General features: G+C 35.1%; 1 protein-coding gene across 1 annotated transcript; it reads right to left on the bottom strand.

The window, feature by feature from the left end:
* Positions 1 to 16,697: 16,697 nt before the first annotated feature.
* Positions 16,698 to 24,057, bottom strand: LOC139842316 (protein TIFY 9-like). The gene is made up of 5 exons (XM_071832467.1): positions 23,985 to 24,057; positions 23,724 to 23,881; positions 23,471 to 23,561; positions 21,472 to 21,568; positions 16,698 to 16,814 (listed from the first exon to the last, which is right to left on the bottom strand). Exons 1-5 carry the CDS (start codon positions 24,055 to 24,057, stop codon positions 16,793 to 16,795), a joined length of 441 nt encoding a protein of 146 aa, XP_071688568.1. The 3' UTR covers positions 16,698 to 16,792.
* Between the last annotated feature and the right edge of the window lie 406 nt (positions 24,058 to 24,463).

Consider the following 24,463-nt stretch of genomic DNA (forward strand, 5'->3'; position numbering starts at 1 on the left):
CTGCTCACAACTAATTCGTATAGAGTGAATATCTTTCGTCATCTTTTCCATTCGTCTCTCGACAGCATCTATCTTTGCGGAAATGGAATCAAAGTCATGGCTAGAATCGGCTCTAGCCGCTTTAGATGATCTAACGATATCTTTTTCTTGATGACACTCATGTGAGTGGGAAGCAGTGTAATCAATAATTTTGTAAGCTTCAGTTGCGGTTTTCTTCATAATGGAACCACCAGCTGCTATATCTATGTCTTTTCGTGTAGTGATGTCGCATCCTTGGTAGAATATTTGTACTATTTGATAAGTGTCTAAACCATGTTGCGGACATCCTCTCAATAACTTTTCAAATCTTGTCCATGCCTCATACAGAGTTTCATTTGGCTTTTGTGTGAACGTAACAATTTCTCCTTGAAGTCTCACGGCTTTAGATGCCGAAAAGAATTGTTTAAGAAATTTTTCAACTAAAACATCCCATGTATCAATCGCCCCTTCAGGTAACGATTCTAACCAATCTTTGGCTTCTCCCTTTAAAGTCCAGGGAAATAACATGAGATAGATCTGTTCATCCTCCACTTCTCGGATTTTAAATAGAGTACAGATTCTATTAAAGGTTCGAAGATGTTCGTTTGAATCTTCCTTCGGCGCACCACTAAATTGGCATTGATTAGTTACCATGTGTAGGATTTGTCCTTTGATTTCATAATCTGGCGCATTAATGTCTGGTTGAGTAATTGCATGACCTTGGCCAGTGCGTTTAGCTCTCATTCGGTCTTCCATACTTAGAGGTTCCAGATTTTTCATGATTGAATTTGTTGAATCTGAATCACTAAAGGATTCTGACTTAATGGTTTCTTCCTCGACAATCTCTGGATGAGTGATTTGTGATTCAGGAGGAATGATTAATGGTTCAGGATCTCTGAATTGTCCCTGAATATCCTCCGGATTCTCAATTGTGAGGTCGGGTTCAAAAAATGGATTATCGGAAATTTGAATTGGAGTACTTGGTCGACTGGATGACGATTCTAAAGAAAAATCAACGGCGACAATATTGGCTAGATGTCTTGATCGAGTTACAGGTGGTGAACGTATAAAAGGTGGTGAACATTTTGCTCGGTGCATTCACTGAATATCCTATTAGTTATAAAAATAAAAATTATATAAGTTATCAAATTAATAGACTTTTCTGATTTTGCCCACGTTTTGAATAGCCATTAGATGCAGCAGGTAGCCAGGACCCTTTAAATCGGAAGCCTACAACTCGCCACTAACAAATCCAACTATTACTACGAACCAGAAAATTTTGGATGTCTATCAATTTAACCACTTAAAATAATTTTTCGTCGAAGTTTAAAGAAATTTTAGAGAAGAAATAGAAAATTCTATGTCCTAAAAACTAGAGCGTCGAGAAATAAGAAAGAAAAAGAGCGCGTCGAAAAATAAAAGGTCGAAAAATAAGCGTTGAAAAATAAAAATAAGAAAATAAAGCGTCAAAACTTAAAAGTTTAAAATTTAAAACTTACGTCTAAAGGTACTAAAGCTTAAAAGGAATTCTATATCCAAAACGGCAATAACTTAAAAATCACTAAAATCTATTAAACATTAAAGCGATGAGCGACGTCGTAAAATTCTAAAGCGCCTAAGTCTTAATCTAAAGAAAAAAGCACTTAAAGGATTTTATGACAAAGCCTAAAAATAAAAATAAAAATAACTACGGCAAAATACTAAGTTACGAACTAATTACGAACGAAAAATTACGCTTTAACGATTAAAAATATAAAAAATTTTAAATATAGGCTTAATGTTATAAAAATACAATTTTTTTATACAAATATTATTTTTATATTATTTATTTTATAAAAGTATTAATTTATAATTAATAAAACTAATTAAAACTAAAAATACAAAATAAATAAAACTAAACTAAATATTATTATACTTAACCCTAATTAGAATTAATTAATAATAATAATAATTAATAAACCCGAAACCTAATCGTACGTACCAGGTACCAGACCTGTCCTTTCACGTCATGCGACCGCATGAGATATACGTTGCCAGGCCATGCGATCGCATGAAATAGGGTTCCAGGCCAGATTATGGGCCGCTACAGTACTAGGCCCGAATTCTATTTTATTTATTTGTTTTTAATTTTTCTATTTTTTTCTGTTTTTATATTTAGATAAAATATTTATATAAATTAAATAAAACTTATATTTAAAAACTAAAATAGAAATAAAAATACTTTATAATTTTATATATTTTGAACAACTCTTAAAAATATATATATTTTGTTTTTTCTTTTTATATTTTTGTATTTTTAATATTTAAAACGTATTTTTACAAAAAGAAATTAAAACTTAATTAAAATATTTTTTTATAGCGTCTCGCTTCGGCGTTTAGGGTCCTCGGCAGCGGCGCCAAAAATACTTGATGTGCGTAGAGGTGTATTCGAAATAGTTATATTTTTGCTACGAAATACTATTAAATACGATACAATTTTACACAAGTTATTTATTTATTTATAGAGTGGAAATACCTAAACCTTGCTACAACACTTATAGGCAGTGTACCTAATCGTACAGTAGTGTAGTTTTTAGTAAGTCCGGTTCGTCCACATGGAACTAGCCAAGTTTAACGCTATATTTTTAAAAACTATATTTATATATAAATAAATATATAAGTAGTATTATTATTATAAAAGGGGGTTTTACCGTTTAACGACCGGTTTGTCGATTTTAAAACTTTAGTCGCAGTTAAAACCTAATGTAAAAAAAAAATATAACTTAATTTAAAGCGTAAAGTAAATAACGATAATTAAAGTGCGATAAATAAAATGACAGTAAATAAAAATGCGATGAAATATGAAATAAAGGAATTATGCTTATTTAAACTTCCGTAATCATGATGTTTGGCATGTTGATTTTAATTTATTACCATGGGTTATTTATCCTTTGTCTTGGATTATTCGATATGTCCATACGGTTTTGTCCATAATAGTCCATCAGTCATAAATATAAAGTGCGAGAGTCATCGTCAAATTATCCTTATACCCGAAGTCAAATATTCCAACTAATTGGGGATTCGAACTGTAACAAGGTCTTAATACTTTGTTTAATGAATACACCAGGTTATCGACTGTGTGTAATCAAAGGTTTTACTATTTTGTTAACAATTACACCAATTACCCTTGAATGTAATCCACCCCTGTTTCAACGAGTCCATTAATTATTAATCCATTCTCGTGTCCAGTAAAATGAACAATTATTGGTATTTATAGATATCCCACCCACTGTACCCAGTCAAGCGTATGCGGTTATATATAAATACGTCAAATTATAAGTCTATATATTAAATTAACGAGGTATCATTTAGTTAATATAAAGCCCATTAATTGCCCATAGTCTAATTTCCACAAGTGTCGTTCTTTTATCCAAACCCCAATTATGGTCCAAAGCCCAATTACCCCGTCTTTAATATTTAGTCCAACATCACGATTACTTCGATTTAAATAAGCATAATAATAACTTAGCTAAGAGACATTAATTTAAAAAGTTTGAATATAACTTACAATGATTAATAATAGCGTAGCGTTACACGGACAGAATTTCGACTTACACACTTACAACATTCGCTAACATACCCTTATTATTATTAATCTTAAATTAAAATTAAAATTATAAATTTTATATATATATATATATATATATATATATATATATATATATTCGTAGAGAGTGAGAGATTGAATTATTATGTGTAAAGATTCGGCCAAAACACGCGAACTTTATAGGACCTGAGCTGATACAGTAGCTCATACGATCGTATGGATTTTCTTCCTCCAGGCCATGCGATCGCATGGCCGTCATTTCCTGGTCTCATTGATTTTTAAACTTGGGCTGCTCGTATATATTTAATATATAATATAATATATATAATTTTATATAATTATATATATATTATATTATATTTTTGTACTCCGTTGACTTGTAATTTTAGGCCCGTTGCGTCGCGCGTTGAAAGTTGGTTCATGTCCCGGTTCCGGATTTTCGAACGTCCTTGCATACAATTTAATATCTTGTACTTTACGTTTTGCGGCTCGTACTCTTGTAATTTTTAGACGTTTCTCATCAATAATTTGAACCACTTTAATTGTACTTTGTACTTTTTAGCTTTTTGGTCGTTTGCGTCTTCAATTCGTCGAATCTGTCTTTTGTCTTCACCTTTTATTATTTAAACGAATATAACTTGTAAATAGAACAATTGCAACTAAAAGCTTGTCTTTCTTGAGGGATAATGCTATGAAATATATGTTCGTTTTTAGCATTATCAGTCATCCCCTAAATATTTATTAATCAATTAATTTCAATATGCTCTACAACAATATAATGGAATAAGTTCCACCGTTATATGATTTCAAAACAAAGAATATATCATTATCGTTAAACTATTTCAATTAATTAATCTATATATTGCATTTTGTTAATTTAATCATATCCACCTACGTCTTATATATCTAGTATATTTAATTGTTTTATTTTTAAATTATCTTTTTGTCAAGGTAAAGAATCTATATTACGTTGATAAATTATATTGTTTGAAATTTATATCTTTAGAATTACAGGTATTACAGGGTATACAGTTATAAAGTAATTAATAATAGTAATATGTACATATTTTTTTTAAAGCCAAACAATTTTATTAAATATAAAAGGATTACAAATTCAGGCCCAAAGCCCATATACAATCTCGACAAGCCCAAACACCTATACTAAGCTTAGCTCGATGAAAACTATACAAATATGGAAAAATTATGCTATGATAAAAGCTTGTGACCTATACACTTAAAACATAAAAGAAAACAGTGTGTCTTGGTCCAGAAGGGAGGTGAAGAGCCCAGATTTTAGCAGGGAAAAAGCCCAGACCGCACCAAATTGTCAAGGTATGGAACGTACTTGAAAAGACAAGCTGGATTAGGAACAAGAACACTGCTAAAAAATCAGCGAGAAAGCACTTGAAACCGAACCCATTTAGATCCGAAACCAAGAAATTAGAAGGATTGGAGCAAAAACCTACTAATTAGCCAATTCCTTCTTTGATAGTTGGACATGATGCATAAAAACTTGGGTTGGAAAGCCAAGTCGTCCAATCTAGGTCCTTAATTTTTCCCCGAGCACAAAACCAATCGAAGGTTTTTGATTGGATCTCAACAGCGATTTTCGGGATACTCATGGTGCTTTTTACAAAGACGTGATCATTACATATAGTAGCTAGTAGTCCATACAATAGCTTGCCAAGCTTTAGCACCCCACGATGATTTGAACTTATTAATTTCACCTTTGGATATATCCGTAAGACTCGATATGTTTAAGGTGTCAAGGTTCCACCATTTTCGTATTCTATCCCATAGGTTAGTTGATTTCTTGCAAGTGATGAGTGTTTGATGAAGCGTTTCTAGATCATCGTCACAGACTGGGCATCGTATTGAATGGAGATCAATACCTTTTTTGTCGAGTTCTATTCTCACGGGTAGTTTATTTTGCTTCGCTCGCCAAATGAAGATTTCGAATTTTTGGGGTAGAAGTGAATTTAAAAGTGTTGGATCCGGGATTTGGTAATTTACAGTTGATATTTCGAACAGTACACGTAGAAGAGAGCTCGAAGAATATACCCCATTATTTGAAAATTTACACGACCATTCGTCCTTTTATTTTTTCGAAAAATGGAAGTTTGAAACTGCCTGTTCAAGTGAATTTAGTTCTGTTTCAGCCCTCCAATTTGGTGTTGAAATCCAATTCCACGTGAATACAGTGCCAGCTTGTACACGTTTAACTCGAGAAGCTATTGAAACATTCTTGTCGGCTTCTAGGAGATATAGCTTTATATAGAAATCTTTTAGCATCATCTCGCCACACCAAACATCATTCCAAAAATGAGGTCTCGTTTCCTTTACCTACAACTTTAACAAAAGCATTAGAGATATCAAACCCTAACTTGGTTAGGGTTTGTTTGATGTTGATGATATTAAACCATGTTCTTCCTGAAAATTTTCTTTGATATCTACTATTTAAAGTAGAAGTGCAATTCAAGCCCCCATTTTCACCAATAGATACTTTTAATAACCCGAGACCATAATGAGTCGTGATTAGTGTAAAATTTCCACCACCATTTTGTTAAAAGAGAAGGATTTTTAAATTTTAAAGAGCTTACATTAAGACCTCCTAAATCATATGGTAGTGAGATTTGATTCCAATTTACCTATGCCATCTTTTTTTCATCAGGAGACACACCCAAAAAAAAAAAAAAATACACGACGCATACCTTCTAGTTCCGTGATGACACCGGAAGGTGCTTTGAAGAGTGAAAAGTAATAAAGTGGGAGACTACTTAAGACGGATTTAATAGGGTAAGTCTACCTCCAAAGGATATAGATTTTGTTTTCCAATCGGATAAACGTTTCTTGAATTTATCAAAAATGGGTGACCAATTTTAGTGAAGTCTTAGATTGGCACCAATCGACAAACCGAGGTAGTTAAAAGGAAAGGTTCCTTCTTTGCACCCGAACCAAGAAGCAAGATTATTGAGTTCTTCCCGAGAGGTTCCAATTCCATAGACACAACTTTTACTAAGGTTGACTTTTAAACTGGAAAGGTCCTCGAAGCATTTAAGAATTTTTAAAGTATTTCTAACTTCCACTTTATTCCATTTCCCAAAAATAATCGTGTCATTCACGTATTGAAGGTGGGACACGATAACCTTTTTTTCACCTACTTCTACCCCCTTGATCATTTTTTTTTTATTTTCGGCCATTTTCAAAAGATGGTTCAATCCTTCCTCGGCCAAAATGAAAAGGAAATGGGAGAGATGATCTCCTTGTCTAACGCTTTGTTTGGGAAAAAATTGTTTAGTTGGTGAGCCATTTATGAAGACGGATATTGAGGTCGAGTTTAAAAAGCTTTGTTCCAATTAGTCCACTTATACCCGAAACTCACGAAGTTCATTATGGAAATGAGATAACCTCAATCTAAACAATCGAAAGCTTTTTTAAAATCAACTTTAAAAATGAAACTTTTTTGTTTTTTTCTTTAAGATCATCGATTGTTTCTAGTGCATTCAGTACTCCATCTAGGATATTTCTATCCGAGATAAAAGCACTTTGTTCACTACCGATTAAAGACTGGATAATTTTTCTAGTTCTATTTGCGAGTATTTTGGAAAGGATTTTATAGTAACTACCAATGAGACTTATTGGCCTGTAATTTGAAAAGTTAAGGGGATCTTTTACCTTGGGAATGAGTGTGATGAAAGATGCGTTGCACCCGTTTGAGATTTGTCCCGATTCCCAAAAAAAGTGGATTGCACTTACGAGATTATCTTTGATTATGCCCCAAAATTTCGTGTATAATAATATGTTGAAATCATCGAAACCCGGAGCTTTGTTTTTCCCGCATCTTTTTATAGCATCTAAAAATTTGGCCATTTTGCTAAGGTGGTTGACTGGTTGGAGATGAATGTTTTAACTAAAAGGCCATGTTTCACTAATTTTTTTTAATAGTTGCTCTCTTATTATCTTAGTTAATTTAAAATTGAAACATTGTTAATGGTAGTAGTTTTATTCTATTATTACGCTATTTATTGTAGTTTTTTCAACGTTTTGATGTTGTTTTGTATAATTTTCATAATCCAAAATTTTAAAAAAAAATTTGCTCACGTCAAAAATTATTTTTAGATCCGTTTCTGAATGAAGGGATAAAGGTGTTTGAAAAAGTGTGAGAAGGAATAACTTTGTGCCGAAAAAGTGGAAGTTTTTGTTTGGAGAGCGAGACGCCGTCGTATCCCGGTCTTAGAGGAATTAGACAAACGAGGTATTGACCTCCACTCCGTCCGTTGTCCCTTATGCGACGGCGTAGTTGAGTCGGTTGAGCACTCGCTTGTCTTATGCCCGAAAGTTCACGATATATAGACAAAGGTTTACAATTGAAGGGGTTTTGGTAATGTAACAAATTTGAGTATAAGCGAAGTATTTTGTGGTAATGCTAATGAGACGATTTCGGAAGTTGGTGCGAAGATATGGCAAGCGGTTGAATGGATATGTGGATACCTATTATGGAAGAATCGGAATTTAAAATTTTTTAAAAATAAGTATTGGACTCCCGCGGTAGCACTTAGTGAAATTCAAATTGTAAGTTACGATTGGGTCGCGAAGCGTTGCAAGTCGAGAACATTGATTGGCACAATTGGTTCAACAACCCTCACATTTGCCTTTAGTGCAAGAGTAGTTTAAGTTACTATCTTAGCAACTTACATGTATCTTGCCTTGATTCTTTGTGGTTTTTGTAGCACTTTGTGCTAGTTGTGAGTTTTGGCTAAATGTACTCGAGGACTCTTATATTCGTTGTAATCTTCGTAGATATTCAATAAAATTGCCTTTCAAAAAAAAAAAAAAAGTGTGAGAAGGAAAATGATGGTTGGAATAATGTCAAAAGTGGAGGAAAGTTTCAGTTGAGATAAAAGTTGTTGAATATAAGAGTTGTTTAAGAACAATTTGTCACCATATACTTGTTTCATAATAACCGTCCCTTTTTGGTTTTTGAACTATTTTTATTTCAAACTTAACTTTAAATATTTCTATTTATATTATATAATATTTGATTAAAAATTATATCAATGAAAATGCGTGTAAAATCTAGCTTATTCATACTTATATTATATAGAGAATAAAGATATTTAAAGTTAAAAGTTGTGAAAAAAAGAATTTGAAAATCAAATGAAATAGTTATTTTGGGACGAAGCGAATATTAATTAAAGGAATGATACAACCAAAAAATATTTACGAAAAGAAGTTCACAAAAATGAGACCATAAAATTAACCAAATATAAGTAACGTAAATACCTTTCTCCCTTCTTTGGGGAAAAAATGAGGAACTTTTACTACCGAAGACTTCACCGCAAAGGTGAAAAACAAAACACTTGCAACTAACAAAACCACAAAGAAACGAACAATTCAAACACCGAACTAGCAACTAAACAAATGAACAAGGCACTAACGAAATCTTGTACTATTATTCTTTTCTACTTTTCTCTCCTTGTATTAAAGATTGAATTCATTATGTAGTATTTTTTATTTATCTAAAAAATTACTTCGTAATAGTTACGGAGTAAAACTGTCAAATTAATAAGAAAATGATCGTTTGTATTGATAACTTTTAAGTATTTGATACAAGCTTAATTGTTTTTAATCTGTTACAAAGCTAAGTGTTTTTATACACAAAAATCTCTAACGGCTATTTCCTAATGAAGTTAGGCTCCATTGTTACTTTTGGAACCACTTTACTCTAAAGGGAAAGATGCTGTGGGGGTTGACTGTTGTGGTTGACTTATATCCGTTGAAACTTGGAACCATATGCTGTCTTGTGGTCTTCTAAATATGGAAATGATGAAGATAACATCTTCTGATCCTAAAGTCAAATTACCTAAAATGGTAATTTGACTTTTATTGACTTTGTAGTTGTATTCTAACACTCCCCCTCAAGTTGAATAATGGGGTTTCCAATGTTCAACTTGCCGAGAACTTCGCTGAAGAGTCTTCCGTTGACTGATTTGGTGAGGATGTCGGCTAGCTGGTCTTCTGATCTGATTGATGGTAAAGAAATGATTTCACCATCTAATTTTTCTCTAATAAAATGTCGATCGATTTCAATATGTTTAGTTCGATCATGTTGAACGGGGTTTTCTGAAATAGCGATTGCTGCTTCATTGTCGCACAAGATTTGGATAGCTTCTTTTGGGGGGAATCCTATTTCTGTCAAGAGCTTTCGAATCCATAAAGCTTCCACCACTCCCTTTGCGATTCCTCTAAATTCTGATTCGGCACTTGATAAGGAAACGACCCTGTGTTTCTTACTCTTCCACGCAACTAAGTTTCCTCCAACTATTGTGAAGAAACCTGAAGTTGATCGTCTATCTCCTTTTTCTCCAGCCCAACTTGCATCCGTATAAACGTGTGCTTCAAGGTGCCCATTCTTTTTTAATACAACTCCATTGCCTGCTGTTTTCTTTAAGTATCTGATGATCCTCATTACAGCTTCAATATGGTGAACCTGTGGTTGATGCATAAACTGGCTCACAACTCCAACTGCATGTGCTATATCTGGCCGAGTGTGAGCAAGATAGATGAGTTTTCCCACCATCCTTTGGTATTGCCCTTTATCAGCAAGATCAGCTTCATCTTCCATATATAGCTTTTGGTTTGGAATCATTGGAGTGTCAGCTGGTTTGCAATCAATCATACCTGTTTCTGCAAGAAAATCAAGAATATACTTCCTTTGACTGATAAATATTCCCTGTTGGGACCGTAATACCTCAATCCCTAAAAAATATTTAAGTCTGCCCAAGTCTTTCATTTCAAATTCTTTAAATAAGTTCATTTTTAAGTTAGAAATTTCATCTTTATCATTTCCTGTTATTATCATATCATCAACATAAATGATTAAGCATGTAATTAAATTTCCTTTTCGTTTAAAAAAGAGAGTATGATCCGAGTTACTTTGTTTGAAATCATATTTTCTCATAAATAAAGTAAATCTCCCAAACCAAGCCCTTGGAGATTGTTTTAACCCATATAAAGATTTTTTAAGTAGACAAGCTTCCCCATTTTTGAAGTTTTTGGAGAATCCTGGAGGAGCTTCCATATAGACTTCTTCTTTTAGTTCACCATGTAGGAAGGCATTCTTCACATCAAATTGGTGAAGTGGCCATTCTTCATTTGCAGCCACTGAGAAAAGAACCCTGATAGTATCAATCTTCGCAACTGGTGAGAAAGTTTCGGAATAATTTATTCCATATGTTTGAGTATATCCCTTGGCAACTAGCCGGGCTTTGTATCTTTCAATGGTACCATCTGGTTTGTATTTTATTGTAAACACCCATCGATTCCCTACTGGTTTTTTCCCTGGAGGAATGACACATTTCTCCCATGTGTCACTTTTCATGAGTGCTTCCATTTCTTCCTCCATGGCCTTCTTCCATTTTTCAGATTTCATGGCTTGATCAACACTTGATGGGATTTCTTCAGAATATAGAGCCGAATTGAACTTTTTCGCTTCACTTGATAGGTTTCCCTGTGCAATATTAGCCATAGGATACCTTGACCTTTTAGCTTCTTGTTCCGGAGAATATCTTTTTGGCGGTATACCTCTGTTGACTCTCTGAGGTAAGACATATCTTTCTGTGGTTTCATTTTCATTTGTGTTATCGGAAGTTGTGTTGTTTTGTTCCTCTTGAACTGGATGTTCATTGTTTGAGGAGATTTCGGTGGGATCAGAATCTTGTGGCACAGTATTTGGTGAATCGGGATTTGGGTTTGGTGACTCGGGACTTGAGTTTAGTGACTCGGGACTTAGGTTTGGTGACTCGGGACTTAGGTTTGGTGACTCAGGACTCGAGTTTGGTGAATTGGGACTTGGGTTTGGTGTTGATGTTTGGATATTGTCAGATCTAGGTATCCATTGTATCCAACTTAGAGTGTCGTTATCCTCTTTCTCCCCCTCACTCGTGAGTTGGGTATGATAAAAATATTCAGTTTCGAGAAAGTCACAATTCATAGTAGTGTAGACATGATGTTTCTTTGGACTATAGCACCGATACCCTTTTTGGTTGATCCCATAACCAACCATCACACACTTTTCTGCACATGGATCTAGTTTGGTGCACTCACTTTTTGGGATGTGAACAAAGACGGAACACCCAAATATGCGAGGTTCAATGCTAATTGAGGTCGGAAGGGTATGAAATTGGGAAAGAGTATCTTTAGGAGTTTTTGTGCCCAAAATTTTAGTAGGTAATCGGTTGATAAGATAGGTAGCGGAAGCAAGAGCTTCGGGCCAAAAACTTTTCGGAGCCTTGGATTCAATTAATAATGCTCTTGTCATTTCTAAAAGTAGTCGATTTTTTCGTTCGGCAACACCATTTTGCTCAGGAGTATGAGCACACGAGGTTTGATGAATAATCCCATTATTTTCGCAAAAAAGTTTCATTGATGAGTTTACAAACTCACCCCCATTATCGGATCTTAACATTTGTATGTTTTTATTAAATTGGGTTTGTACCATTTTATAAAAGTGAGAAAATTTCTCAAAAACTTCTGATTTGTGGGTTAGAAAATAAATCCAAGTCATTCGGGTATGATCGTCAATAAATAAGACAAAATATCGAAAAGTTTTTCCTCCAATAACTGGTGCAGGACCCCATACATCCGAATAAATTAAAGTAAAAGGTACATCTTTCCTTGTATTACTAGGTTTAAAAGTGCTTCGGTGGCTTTTAGCCAAAATACACGTTTCACAATTTAAAGTAACATTGGACGGAAAAAGACTTGGAAATAAAGCATGTAAGTAGCCTGCAGACGGATGACCCAACCTTCTACGCCATAACCAAGCTTCCCTCGTAGGTGTTCCGTGAGCAAGCATCACGGTACCTTGTTGGGTTACTTCGTTCACATAGTACAACCCACCCCGTTCGGTACCACGCCCAATAATCACCCCAGTCCTGATATCTTGTAGGATACAGAAAGTGGGGTGTAGTAAAACGGAACAATTTAATTCTTTTGTAACGTGACTAATAGACAACAGTTTATGAGACAGGGTTGGAATATATAAACAGTTGGACAATTTCATAGTCGGAGTAATGTCAATTCTCCCACCCCCTTCAACTTGAATAATGTCCCCATTGGCCGTTTGAATTTTATTGACCCGAGGTTTTGATTCGGAACAAAAATCGGATTTTTCAAAAGTCATGGTGTGGGTAGCACCGCAGTCAAAAATCCATTCATTATTATTTTTTATTTTGTTTGTAACAATATTAATTTCCCCATAAGAATGCTTATTTTTTAAATTTGAAGACTTTTTATCATTAAAGGATGTACAGCAAGTAGACTTGATTATATTTGGGCCATTGCTATTTTTACTACCTTTAAAATGGGTAATCTTAGTTGGGTTAATTTTTGGCTCATCATGACATATATTAGAGGACATTTTAAAAGGGCTAGTAATAATTGATGGTCCATTAGACTTAAAATTACAATTCGAGAATGTTCCTTTATTTTCAAACATTTTTTTTGACTCTTTATTTGTAAAATAACTGTGTGATTCATTCCTTGAAAAGTCATTTGACCCTTTATTTGCCTCCTTGTTACTTGAAGGGTTTCTAACTTGGGAAGAGAGCTTCACTTTACAGCTCATCCCACCCATTTCCATCTCATCGTTAATTTGTGAAGTTTTTAATTTAGGGTTTAACCCTACTTCTTCATGTTGAAGACACCAGAAGCGATTTATTTCAACAATTGATTGTTCTCGCAATTGTATAGGGTTTTCCCTTTTCAATTTGATCGGTTGTTGCAACAGAGGGTTAGAGGTCTTTTTCCTCACCATTTTAGTCGAATTATTAAGTTTAATACCAGGGTTAAAATTCGGGCTTGAGGGTTTTTTTCTCACCCTTTTGCCTGATTTATGCAAATTAAAATAGGAGTTTTTATTAGGGTTTGAGATTTTTAATCTCAACCCTGTACCTCGATTGATTGCTGAAGTGTTGTTTGTTGTTACCTCACTGTTGTTTCTGACCGCTGCTCCAGTCGCCACTGTCGCTGCCGTCTTTGCCACTGTTGTCGCCGTCTCCGCCATCTTCAGCCTTTTTCCTTTTTGGTAGGCTATGAAGTTTTCGGTTCTGGTGGTGACCAGTGGTGGTTTACAGAGAACATTAAGGTAACTATTTTTAATCAGCCTCAGTTGTTCAGGTTTCATACTACTGCTGGTTCGATGAATTAAGCTACCGTCAATTTTTGACATGGAAGCTTTTTTTTTTTTTTTTTTTTTTTTTTTTTTGTTTTTTTTTGGGAAAATGATTGAAGCTAAAAAAAACGGTTGTCTTGATCCAAGATCGACACCGTTAGCTCTGATACCATGTCAAATTAATAAGAAAATGATCGTTTGTATTGATAACTTTTAAGTATTTGATACAAGCTTAATTGTTTTTAATCTGTTACAAAGCTAAGTGTTTTTATACACAAAAATCTCTAACGGCTATTTCCTAATGAAGTTAGGCTCCATTGTTACTTTTGGAACCACTTTACTCTAAAGGGAAAGATGCTGTGGGGGTTGACTGTTGTGGTTGACTTATATCCGTTGAAACTTGGAACCATATGCTGTCTTGTGGTCTTCTAAATATGGAAATGATGAAGATAACATCTTCTGATCCTAAAGTCAAATTACCTAAAATGGTAATTTGACTTTTATTGACTTTGTAGTTGTATTCTAACAAAAACATTTCTCTATTAAAGGATTGCCTGCTATTATATTTGGCATCATAGGAACGAAGTGGTTTTCAGCAATAATAACAGGGGTGTTGCTGTCTTGACAAACGAAATCCAGTTAACAAGTTACGAGTAGATTTATAACAGATCCAACAAAGCGAGTTTTGAATGGCTGTGTTGGTTAAGCTCTCCCCAAGCGATTGGAGGTCCAAATGCAAGCCGAAGTGGTATTGGTTAATACACTGTATTATTGCAGATGCTCAAATGGGCTGTCTGATCTAGTGTCCTCTGTATTTTTCATAATGGACAGTCTGCTCTCCAACATCCCTGAAAGTCTCAAATGGGTGGGTCATAAGCATCTTTCTCGCTGGAACCCAGCACTGATGTCGTATAACTCTCCCAGCTTGTTAGTCAAGTCAGGTCTTGTGTTTCATGTGTGCTGGTCAAGCAAGATGCTCTTTTCGCGCTATCTAAATTTGTATATATCATGTACGAAACATTATTTATAGTAATAAAATTCTTCTTTTGACCTTTAAAAAAAATTAAAGTATTAATATATGATTATGTGTAGTGGGTTTTTATTATTATTTTATTATCTTTTTGTTAATATACCGATTACTATTAATATTAAAGGATCCTTATTAATAGATGAAAAATTCTTTATACCGATACAAGCAAGAAAACATAAACACAACGAAAGGCTCGAAAAGAGTAAACCGACCTAGACCAACCTAGAAGCTAACCTTACGAACCAAAATAGCGAAACACAAAAGATGGATAAGGTACCACAAGTCCCACCTTCTTAATCATGGAAGTAATGGAACCATTTTAGTCCAGATTTGACTTTCATCCACCCCTAATATTCTTCAATGTTAAAAATAGTTTATTTTATATTTATCATATGTTACTTCACTTTCTTGATTGTTTTTCTTACCTTCAATGAAAGTTAGTTAGCTCTTTTAAAGTTGACATTCATTGTTGGTTTAATTGCTATTCTGACACGACATGAATATAAAGGCCTGTTAACAAGAAAGCTAGTGAAAATCGTGAAACTACATATAAATTAAACAAACCCTTCTTACTACTTAACCAACTTCGTACCTTAACTCCTACTTGTAAGAGAATGTAAACCCGTGACTATTATTGATTACATTAGCCACTATATATAGGCTTCATAACCCTAAAAACCTAATGGACCCAAACTCACAATCGGGTTGGGCCTAACTTATTATCTAACACTCCCCCGCAGTCCGAACGGTGAAATCGCGAAAGTTCGGACCGGAGTTAAAAAAAAACTAACAAATAAACAAAAGTGAATTTTTTTTATTCTTCTTTGTTGCATCGAATAGAATGATATTCATTGACATGGTTGCGCCTGCTTGACTGCGTATTCCTTTTCCGTAGCGTTTTTTCTTTTCTTTTATGCCGTGGCTTGCTTTGCCTAAGGATTGAGCAGGATTTGGGCATAGAACTTTGTTGATGATAACAGTCATCTTCAACGCTGCAAACAAGAATTTTGACTATATTCTCTTTTTTTCGAGGTTTGGAACCTAGTCACACTAGACGGCTCAGCCCCACGCCGATTATTATTAAAAAAGTTGTTTCAATCAGAATTAATATAAAAGAAAAATGGGATTGGAAAAGATGAAAAATAAAATGCAAAGTATGACGGTTACTCTGGTCTACGACATCGATGAGGATTATTTTATATATTAAGAAACAGCAAAATTAGTTCAAGATATTAGGGATATGAATAAAGAGCAAGTGAATGATAAAAGAAATTACATAAGATTTGTCGGTGGAAGCCAGCATGTGAGGTTACATGAATGGGTGATGCGACGATCGCATACACAAAGTAATAATACCAATAGAAGTTTAAAGATTGAGGGAGAGAATTTAGTAACATCGATGGCTTGGGATCCCTTCGAATCATCGACAAGTAGTTGATGACTGGAGGATATTTCGTGATAGTAGGTGGAAGCGGTAGGTCTGAGGGTTAGAGAAACTGCTCTGATACCATGTAAGAGAATGTAAACCCGTGACTATTATTGATTACATTAGCCACTATATATAGGCTTCATAACCCTAAAAACCTGATGGACCCAAACCTACAATCGGATTGAGCCTAACTTATTATCTAACACTAGTGAACATCTATAAGCCACCTAAATTTTTGGCAAACCAATTTGAATATAAGAATTAGTTACAATGAGTGTATATCTATCTTTCAGTATGTACATCCAGTACTAGTACAATATTAATACTTAATTCCACCATTCTTTTAATATAAAAAAACAGATTAAGGCAATGACTGGGAAAAAGTAATATGAATCGAACTTATTCAATTAACATTAGATGGCATGATTAAATAACCACAGGTAACACTTTCCTTGAAAAACAATTAAACAAACCTATCAATCCATCACTGAAACGTGCAAACAACCCCTAACTGTAGACCTGTAGTAACTAGTGACCCTTCTTTGTTTCTTTTTGTTATTCAGTCACCAAACTCACCCTGCAAACCATAAAACCATGCAGTTGTGTCAAAAACATGTTAAATGTTAATGCTAATTAATCTTCTTAATACTCCATATGTGCTATCAACAATCCCCTCTAATAATATTTTTAAGTGACAAATGGTTCGTAATTTTTTTTTTTTTTTTTTTTTTTTTATAGAAAAGCAAGGATATATTATATTTTTTATATATATATGAAATATGCAACAATATATACAAACTATGAAAGTACAATGGGCCAAGAAAATAAGCTACACATTCAGGCCCCGAACACGAAAAAATCAAATACACATGAGGTTGAGTATACGTAAACCCACTACACCGCTTGCCGAACTCTCGGACCTAAACTTGACGAATCAAATGGAGAATTACCACTAAGGATATCATTAACGTTTAAATTCGAGAAATTACCAAACTTCCACCAATTGAAAACTCGTGACCACACGTCCAAATCGATACCCCTTTTGTCAAGCTCGACTCGAACGGGTAATCTTTTTACGCAACGCTCTCTACATAAAAACCTTGATTTTTTTAGGAACTAGGTTGTTTCTCAAACATGCATGACTTCCAAATTCGGTACCTGTTAGAAGTTTATTATCGACAATCGAAGCAAGCTTTTTAAGTGTAAAAAATTCCGTTTGATGCAAGTTTCCAGTTCCACGTGTCACTGTTTCTGGTGTCAAACGATATAGATGACAACAACCTCTCGAGATTATTCAACTCCCCTAATGTGCGTCCAGACGGTGCCCTGGTACAGCGTTAGGCGAAGTGCAGATTGTCGGGACGTGCTGAAAACAACACGATCTCGAATACAGACATTTTGGCACATTTCCAGCCTAAAAAGCCTCGAAAACTGGTTGCTAAATTTATCTGAACCGCACTATTTTCTTTCCAAAAAGAAGTTGAGCTTCCATCTCCGATTGCTTTTTTGACTGAGTTCTTGAATGAGATTTCCAAGTCATCGCTATGATCACATGCAATAATAACATTGTTCCAAATGCCAACGGTCAAGTTATGAGCATGCCCATTTCTCGGACGCAAACCACCGACAATTCCATAAATACTACGAACGATTTTAGTCCATAAGCAATTGGTTTCGATTTTAAACCTCCACAACCACTTGCCTACGGCGGATTTATTAAGGATATTAAATCCATCCGCCGCAAGATAAAACAGAAACGGTGATAAGGGATCGCCTTGTCGTACCCCACGACCAATCAAGAATTCACCTGTAGGCGACTCAGTTATTAATATGAAAATGGTGGCCGACTTAAGACAAGCTAGTATCTACTTACGCCATTTAACCCCAAAGCCCATAAAAGTCATCCCCTCCATGAGGAAATCTCAATTTAGGCTATCAAAAGCTTTTTTGAAATCCGCCTTGAAAACTATGCCTTTGAGCCGATTCTTATTTGAAAAATCAATAGATTTATTTGCAACAAGAATCCCATCTAAGATGAATCGTTCTTTCATGAATGCACTTTGTTCTTAGCCAATAAGCTTTAGAATAACTTTTCGAAGTCTATTCAAGAGTATTTTCACGATGATTTTTGTAATAGCTACCAATTAGACTTATCCGACGGTAGTCACTATGCCCGATGGGGTCATCTTTTTTGGGAATAAGGTGAAGAAAGAAGCATTACATCCCTGAGAAAACTCACAATTACTCCATAACCACGAAATCGCATCGATGATATCAACTCCAATAATTCTTGAAAAATATTATGATTAAAACCATCCGGTCCGGGTGATTTTGAGGATCCACAACCTTTGATGGCTACAATTATCTTCGATTCACCGATTTCGAGTTTTAATGATGCTGCTTCATTTTGAGACAGTGCCGGGTAAACCAAGTCTTCTAGACTAGGGCTGGAGATAACTCGGTCTTCGAAGATGCCATTGAAATGAATGTATGCTGCTTCTTTTATATCTTCTGGATTTTCATTCTAAACTCCATCAATTGAGAGGCATCAGAATGTTGTTTATATTGTACCTTCTAATCAACGAATGAAAATATTTGGTGTTTTCATCGCCTTCAACAACCCACCGAACCCTCGTCATTTGTTTCAACATATTTGTTTTTGTCTTGTCTCTTTGTAACCATTCTTTACGAGCATTTCACCGCTGCTCCATTTTACTTTCGCTAAGCAACGCTGTTTCAGCTTTTAGCTCAATGTTAGTTGCTAAACATTTAAAAAATTCTATTTCTTCATCTAATATCCCAAGCTTGTTTCTGCGATTTTCCTTCAAAACACCTTTAGTTCTTTTTAGCTTGTTTCGAAATCTGCAATCCTTACGAGGACGATCAGCCCCATCTTCATTCCAAGCATCTCGGATAACTTTATCAACCCCATTTATTTTAAACCAATCGTCAAAAACCTTCACGGGTTTCGGACCAATTGCTTTTCAACTTCTTTGAACATAATCGGACAATGGTCCAAATGATTTCGATCCATGGCCACGACTGATAACCCTTGCTATATGAGAGAAAATTCTCATTTATAAGAAAACGATCAATTTTACTAATTTTGAGGCCTTCGTGAGTCGTGACTAATACGAGTGAACTTTCGCTTGCCAAGAGGAAGATCGATATGTTTGTTGCTTTCAATAAAATTATTGAACCATCTATCCCTATGATGAGGTTACAGTTAAATCTATCATCAAAGCCCTGAACCCCATTAAAATCGCCACCTATAACCAACGACTTATCCTTACCAAGAAAAATTCTAGAAAGAAATTCCCACAGTTTTTTCTTGTTGGAGTCCTCGTGAGGTCATACACATTATTGAGGTTAAAATTCGAACCCGAACTTTTCCATTTTCCTCGAACGCTAATACAAAAGTCAGACTGTCAGTGGCATCAAGATACGATGAGTCCCATATTATGATTTGCCCCCGGATTTACCCACCATCTCTTTCTGAACAATTGCAATTACCACTACCCTAATGTGAATCCAACTGAAATCCACTACATAACGCTTGGTTTCATGTAAGAAAAATATATTTGGTTTCTCCCGCCTACATAACCTTTTGAGCTACACGAATTTATCATCTTTTCCAACACCAAATCCCCGAATGTTTAAAGACAAGATCTTCATAATCAAAACTTAATAAAATGAACTACTGGACGAAACTGAAGCACTTACAGGTTGGGCTTATTCTTCCACTTCAAACCTTTCCTACAACCAAATTCGTGCAACCCATTGTTGCTTTCAGAATAGGATGAGGTACATGTGCCAGTTGACGTGTTCAATTTCTTCGAAACAAAGGGGACCCTATTTGTATTCCCGAAATTATCACATGAAGTACATCGCGATCAGAGAACACGCTTTTTCGATTGATTATTGTGTGCTGCATTTTTGATATTAAACATTCGAGATGAAGCTTTCCAATTACTAAGCTTAGACTAGTTGCAATCTTTTTTAACTTTACTCTTATGCTGATCGACTCTCTTCAATCGACTAGCAGGTTTTTACTTCCAGTTTTGTTGACGATAAGGGCTTTTTCCCATAGGTTTATGCCCAGAATTTTCGATTGAGTTGTGGCCCCCGTTGAGACCAGACAAGTCCCGTCTTTTGGAGGTACTAAGGGAATTATAATCAAGCATAGTAGGACTGGGCCTAACTGGGCTGCAAATATTATCGCTGCCATTCTTAACTGGGCCTACAAGTGAGCTCTCACCAGCATTTACGAAGGCCCAGATATCTTCCCCGGAGCCATATCACTAGATGTGTTCCCTAGATTATTTCCTCCAGCCGAATTAGGTTCATTAGGAGCCTGGGGAGTGGTAACCCCTCCACATCCAGCCCAACATCATCATTATTTTTTTGGAACACTTCAACAACACCTTCTCCCAAAGCAACCACATCATCTTTTTCTTGGAAAAGACTTTTGATGTTTAAACAAACTCTTCATCTTCAATAACGTTACAGTTCCGATCATGACTCCCGTCATGGGATCTAGCTCCCGACAGGACATTTCCAGAAACTTGCTTATCCTCATGATTGTTATTATCATTCTCCTCAAATCGCTCATCCATAAACTCACAATCAGAATTTACAAATTCTTCATCGGACATGTCGAAGGTACCGTTGATAAAATCATCCATCTAAACTAGTGTTAGAACTTTCACCAACATCAACACCATTTTCCATTCTTAATTCAAGTTCCAGTTAGACTCATCGACTAGCTAGCATCTTCTGTAACACTAATGCTAGAGCAGTCGCTATCGGAAGCCAACATAGCGTAGCCATTAATATGATTCGAATCATTTGAATGGATCAAAATGTGTTGTACGTTACATTGCTATAATACACGTTTGGTGGTGTATGATAAAAGAGGATAATGTACGACTAAAAATGATAAGCAGAATCATCACCCAATCTTAATTGACCTGCCAATCAATCAGAAAGGTTGTGTGTATAAAATTGATGTATTTGTTATGAATCGAAATCAAAATTGTATCTTACACTGCACCAAAAAAAACACAATAATTGTATCTTACACCGTATTACCGTAACAAAAAACTCAAAGTAACAATATCATGAAATTTCGTTAGACAACCATAAATTTAATATGAACTTCAACTTTTAAATTTAATATGAACTTCAAATATGACATAAATGATAAATAATATAGGAGAAAAGAAAAAACAAACCTGCCTTTGCGTTTCTGTAAGAATCGTTGCAATGACTTCTTGCGTGCAATAGGTAGGTCCATATATGACTCATCACTAACTAACTTCTCTTCATCAGCTAATAAAGATGGTATGCACGTCAATTAAAAACTTATCATATATACCATATAAATCAAACTGCCCGGTTTGAGATTATATGTTTATGTTTAGTAGTGTACTTTATCCATCACAATTAAAGTGTCCATCATACAAATGCATATGTTTAGGAGTGTACTTTATCCATCACAATTAAAGTGTCCATCTTACAAATGCACTTAGTAGAAGAATACCATACAATGATTGAGTGAAACAAAGGATATACTCCGTAAGATGCAATAAATTAACTTTCATATTTATTCAAGTAAGCAGTATTTTATTATCTGAAATTTTAATCGTAAGTAACCAATTGTTTTGAAACTGTTTAGAATATATAGATAAGTAATTTGGATAAACACTTCATAAGGGTAAGAATAAGAGTTGTACTGACGAATCTTAAACATATTTATCGGGGGTGATGAGATCAGTATATAGTGTAAAGCAAAAATATTCTTGTTAAAAATATAAAAATAAACATATATCATAATTCATGGATCAAAAAGATTTTTCAAAGATAGGACTAAAAGATTGAAGTATGAAAAGATACTTCTTTTACGAGGACTCCCAACGGCCTCCACTCCCACTCAGGCTACCGCCTTGCCCTCGAGAGTTCCATTGGCATTGTCATGCCCTAGGCTCCGCCCTCAAATGTGCTTAAGATTCGCTCTGCAACTTTTCCTCAGATGGCATACTTAAGCACAAACCTCTCTCATACTTTCTGCTCTATTTATTTGTACCATATAGCTTAAACAACTAACATATTTATTTAATTGGTGGGGCATGTTTTTGGATGGTGAAGAATATCAAACAAAGCAAACATTAGTTCAGCTGCAAACTTTGTGACAGGGATAAAGCATCGCGACTGCGAGATTCTCTGTTCGCGAACTGGAGTTTTGTGGTCATGAATGGAAATTATCCTCGATGCACATCTCGTGAACGCGAAGTTGATATGGTCATAGATCTCGCGATCGCGTAAACCTTGCTGATAGGGTGGAATTTTACTACAACTTTGAAATCCTTACATATGTGATGTGTAGGAAGTATGTCATTGTTGATAGTGGTATGTGATGGAAAAGAAATGAGGAGGAAATTGAGAGAAAAAACTGATGTGGCGGTTTGTCATGGTAAGGAAAGACGTGAGTGGTGTAATAACTAAATATGTTTTGGGACTACATGACATATCAAATGTGATTTCTCGAGCTGTATGAATTTCATTTAAATACTGATCGTATGATTTATTTGGGAAAAAACTTAACAAAACAAAAGAGAAAACACAAAATTTCTTTAAAGTAAAATTTGAAGTAATAGTGAACATAAATCTATCTATACACGTAAGCATGTAAAAAACTAATTACGGAGTATTTTAGAGAGGAAATGAAAGTAGTTCGTGTATCTAGAAAAGAAACCAAACAACTTATCTTTTTCACTTGTGTTTATATATTAAATTTAGTTTTACAAATCTGAATAGCGGCGGCGGCGGCGGCTGTAGCAGCAGCAGTAGGAGGAGGAGCAGGAGCGGGGGCGGGGTGGGGGCGGGGGCAGCGGCAGTTGTTGTTAATATATATCAAATGGGTGTAAATTTATTCTTTGAACATAAGCATCCTATAAATTATTAATTGGGTTTGGGATTGGGATTGAGATTGGACTACAAACCAAAAACCCCAATTCTAAGTTGCTATTTTGGTTTTGGGATATTAGAAGTCATAAAAGAAAGTAAAGGCTATGCCAAATCGTTCGAATGTGATTAGAGGGTGCGTATAATACGCAATTTATTACTCAAAGTTTACTCTTTCTTTATAGAAGAGTTAATGTGCACGTTCATATGGGGTTTTCTTACTGATAAAAATAAAAATAAAGGCTAATAAATAGTAGTAGTGTATACTACCTTGTTGTTTAAGAGGATGAAGTTGGTGGTGGTGTACTGAAGATGTGTCGACTGTTTCTTCCCCAATCCCAATCTTCATAACAAACTCTGCCTAGTTACATACATAAAATTTATTTTTTAAAATTTAGCCTGCTGAATTTTTTGCCATGCATGCCTTTTAAATATAAAAATACAAATTTACTGTAATAAAAATAAATTTTCATTTATTCATATTTCATACGAGTATATAAAATAAAATGGTGTAATAATATACCTGAAGTGGAGTGACATGAAAAACCGAAACCATGCCATTATAAAATATTGTCAAAGGAGCTGTTGTAGCCATGCTATCATCATCAAGTGGTCTCTTCCCTGATTGAATAACGCTTTTTACAATCTCTGGATCCATCTTCGAAATCGCTCCTTGAATATCTTTACTTATAATTTTCATTATATTACAAATTAGCAACATTAATTAATAAACATGACAGAACTTTAAAAGGTACCAACGAAGCAGTGCTTCAACGGTACCCACCGCTTTCGATCCATGGCCCCCATGTTGTGGTAGCTTTAGCAATAAATGGCGCAAGTTCGAATCCCGGCGGCATCATGTATTTATCGTTGACTCTTTGGGTTGACTCGTGGGGTTTATCCTCTTACGTACGTCCTCATTGTACGTCCGGTAATTACATGGCCGTCGGAGTATCCCGCTTGCGGGTAGGTTCGTGCTTGCCACACATGGGGTACCAGGGGGAGGTGTTTCACCGGTATTACTCCCTTGTGGGGTGGGGGTGGTAGGTTGTGAAAGCCAACACAGGGTTAAGGTGTCCCTGGCGATCTACACTTTTTAAGCAACTTTAAAAGGTGTCTATTGATCGTGGATGTGTAATCAGGAGTAAACTAACCTCGAAAGCTTCGGCGCCGATCAAATTGCTTGTTGGCTGGATGAGGAGGATCATCGACTTCTAAAGAAGACATGGTGTTTAATTTGTGTTGTAACTGAATAGGTCGAGT

The sequence above is a fragment of the Rutidosis leptorrhynchoides genome, chromosome 4 (genome assembly GCF_046630445.1).
Source record: "Rutidosis leptorrhynchoides isolate AG116_Rl617_1_P2 chromosome 4, CSIRO_AGI_Rlap_v1, whole genome shotgun sequence".
In the NCBI taxonomy this organism is placed as follows: Eukaryota; Viridiplantae; Streptophyta; class Magnoliopsida; order Asterales; family Asteraceae; genus Rutidosis; species Rutidosis leptorrhynchoides.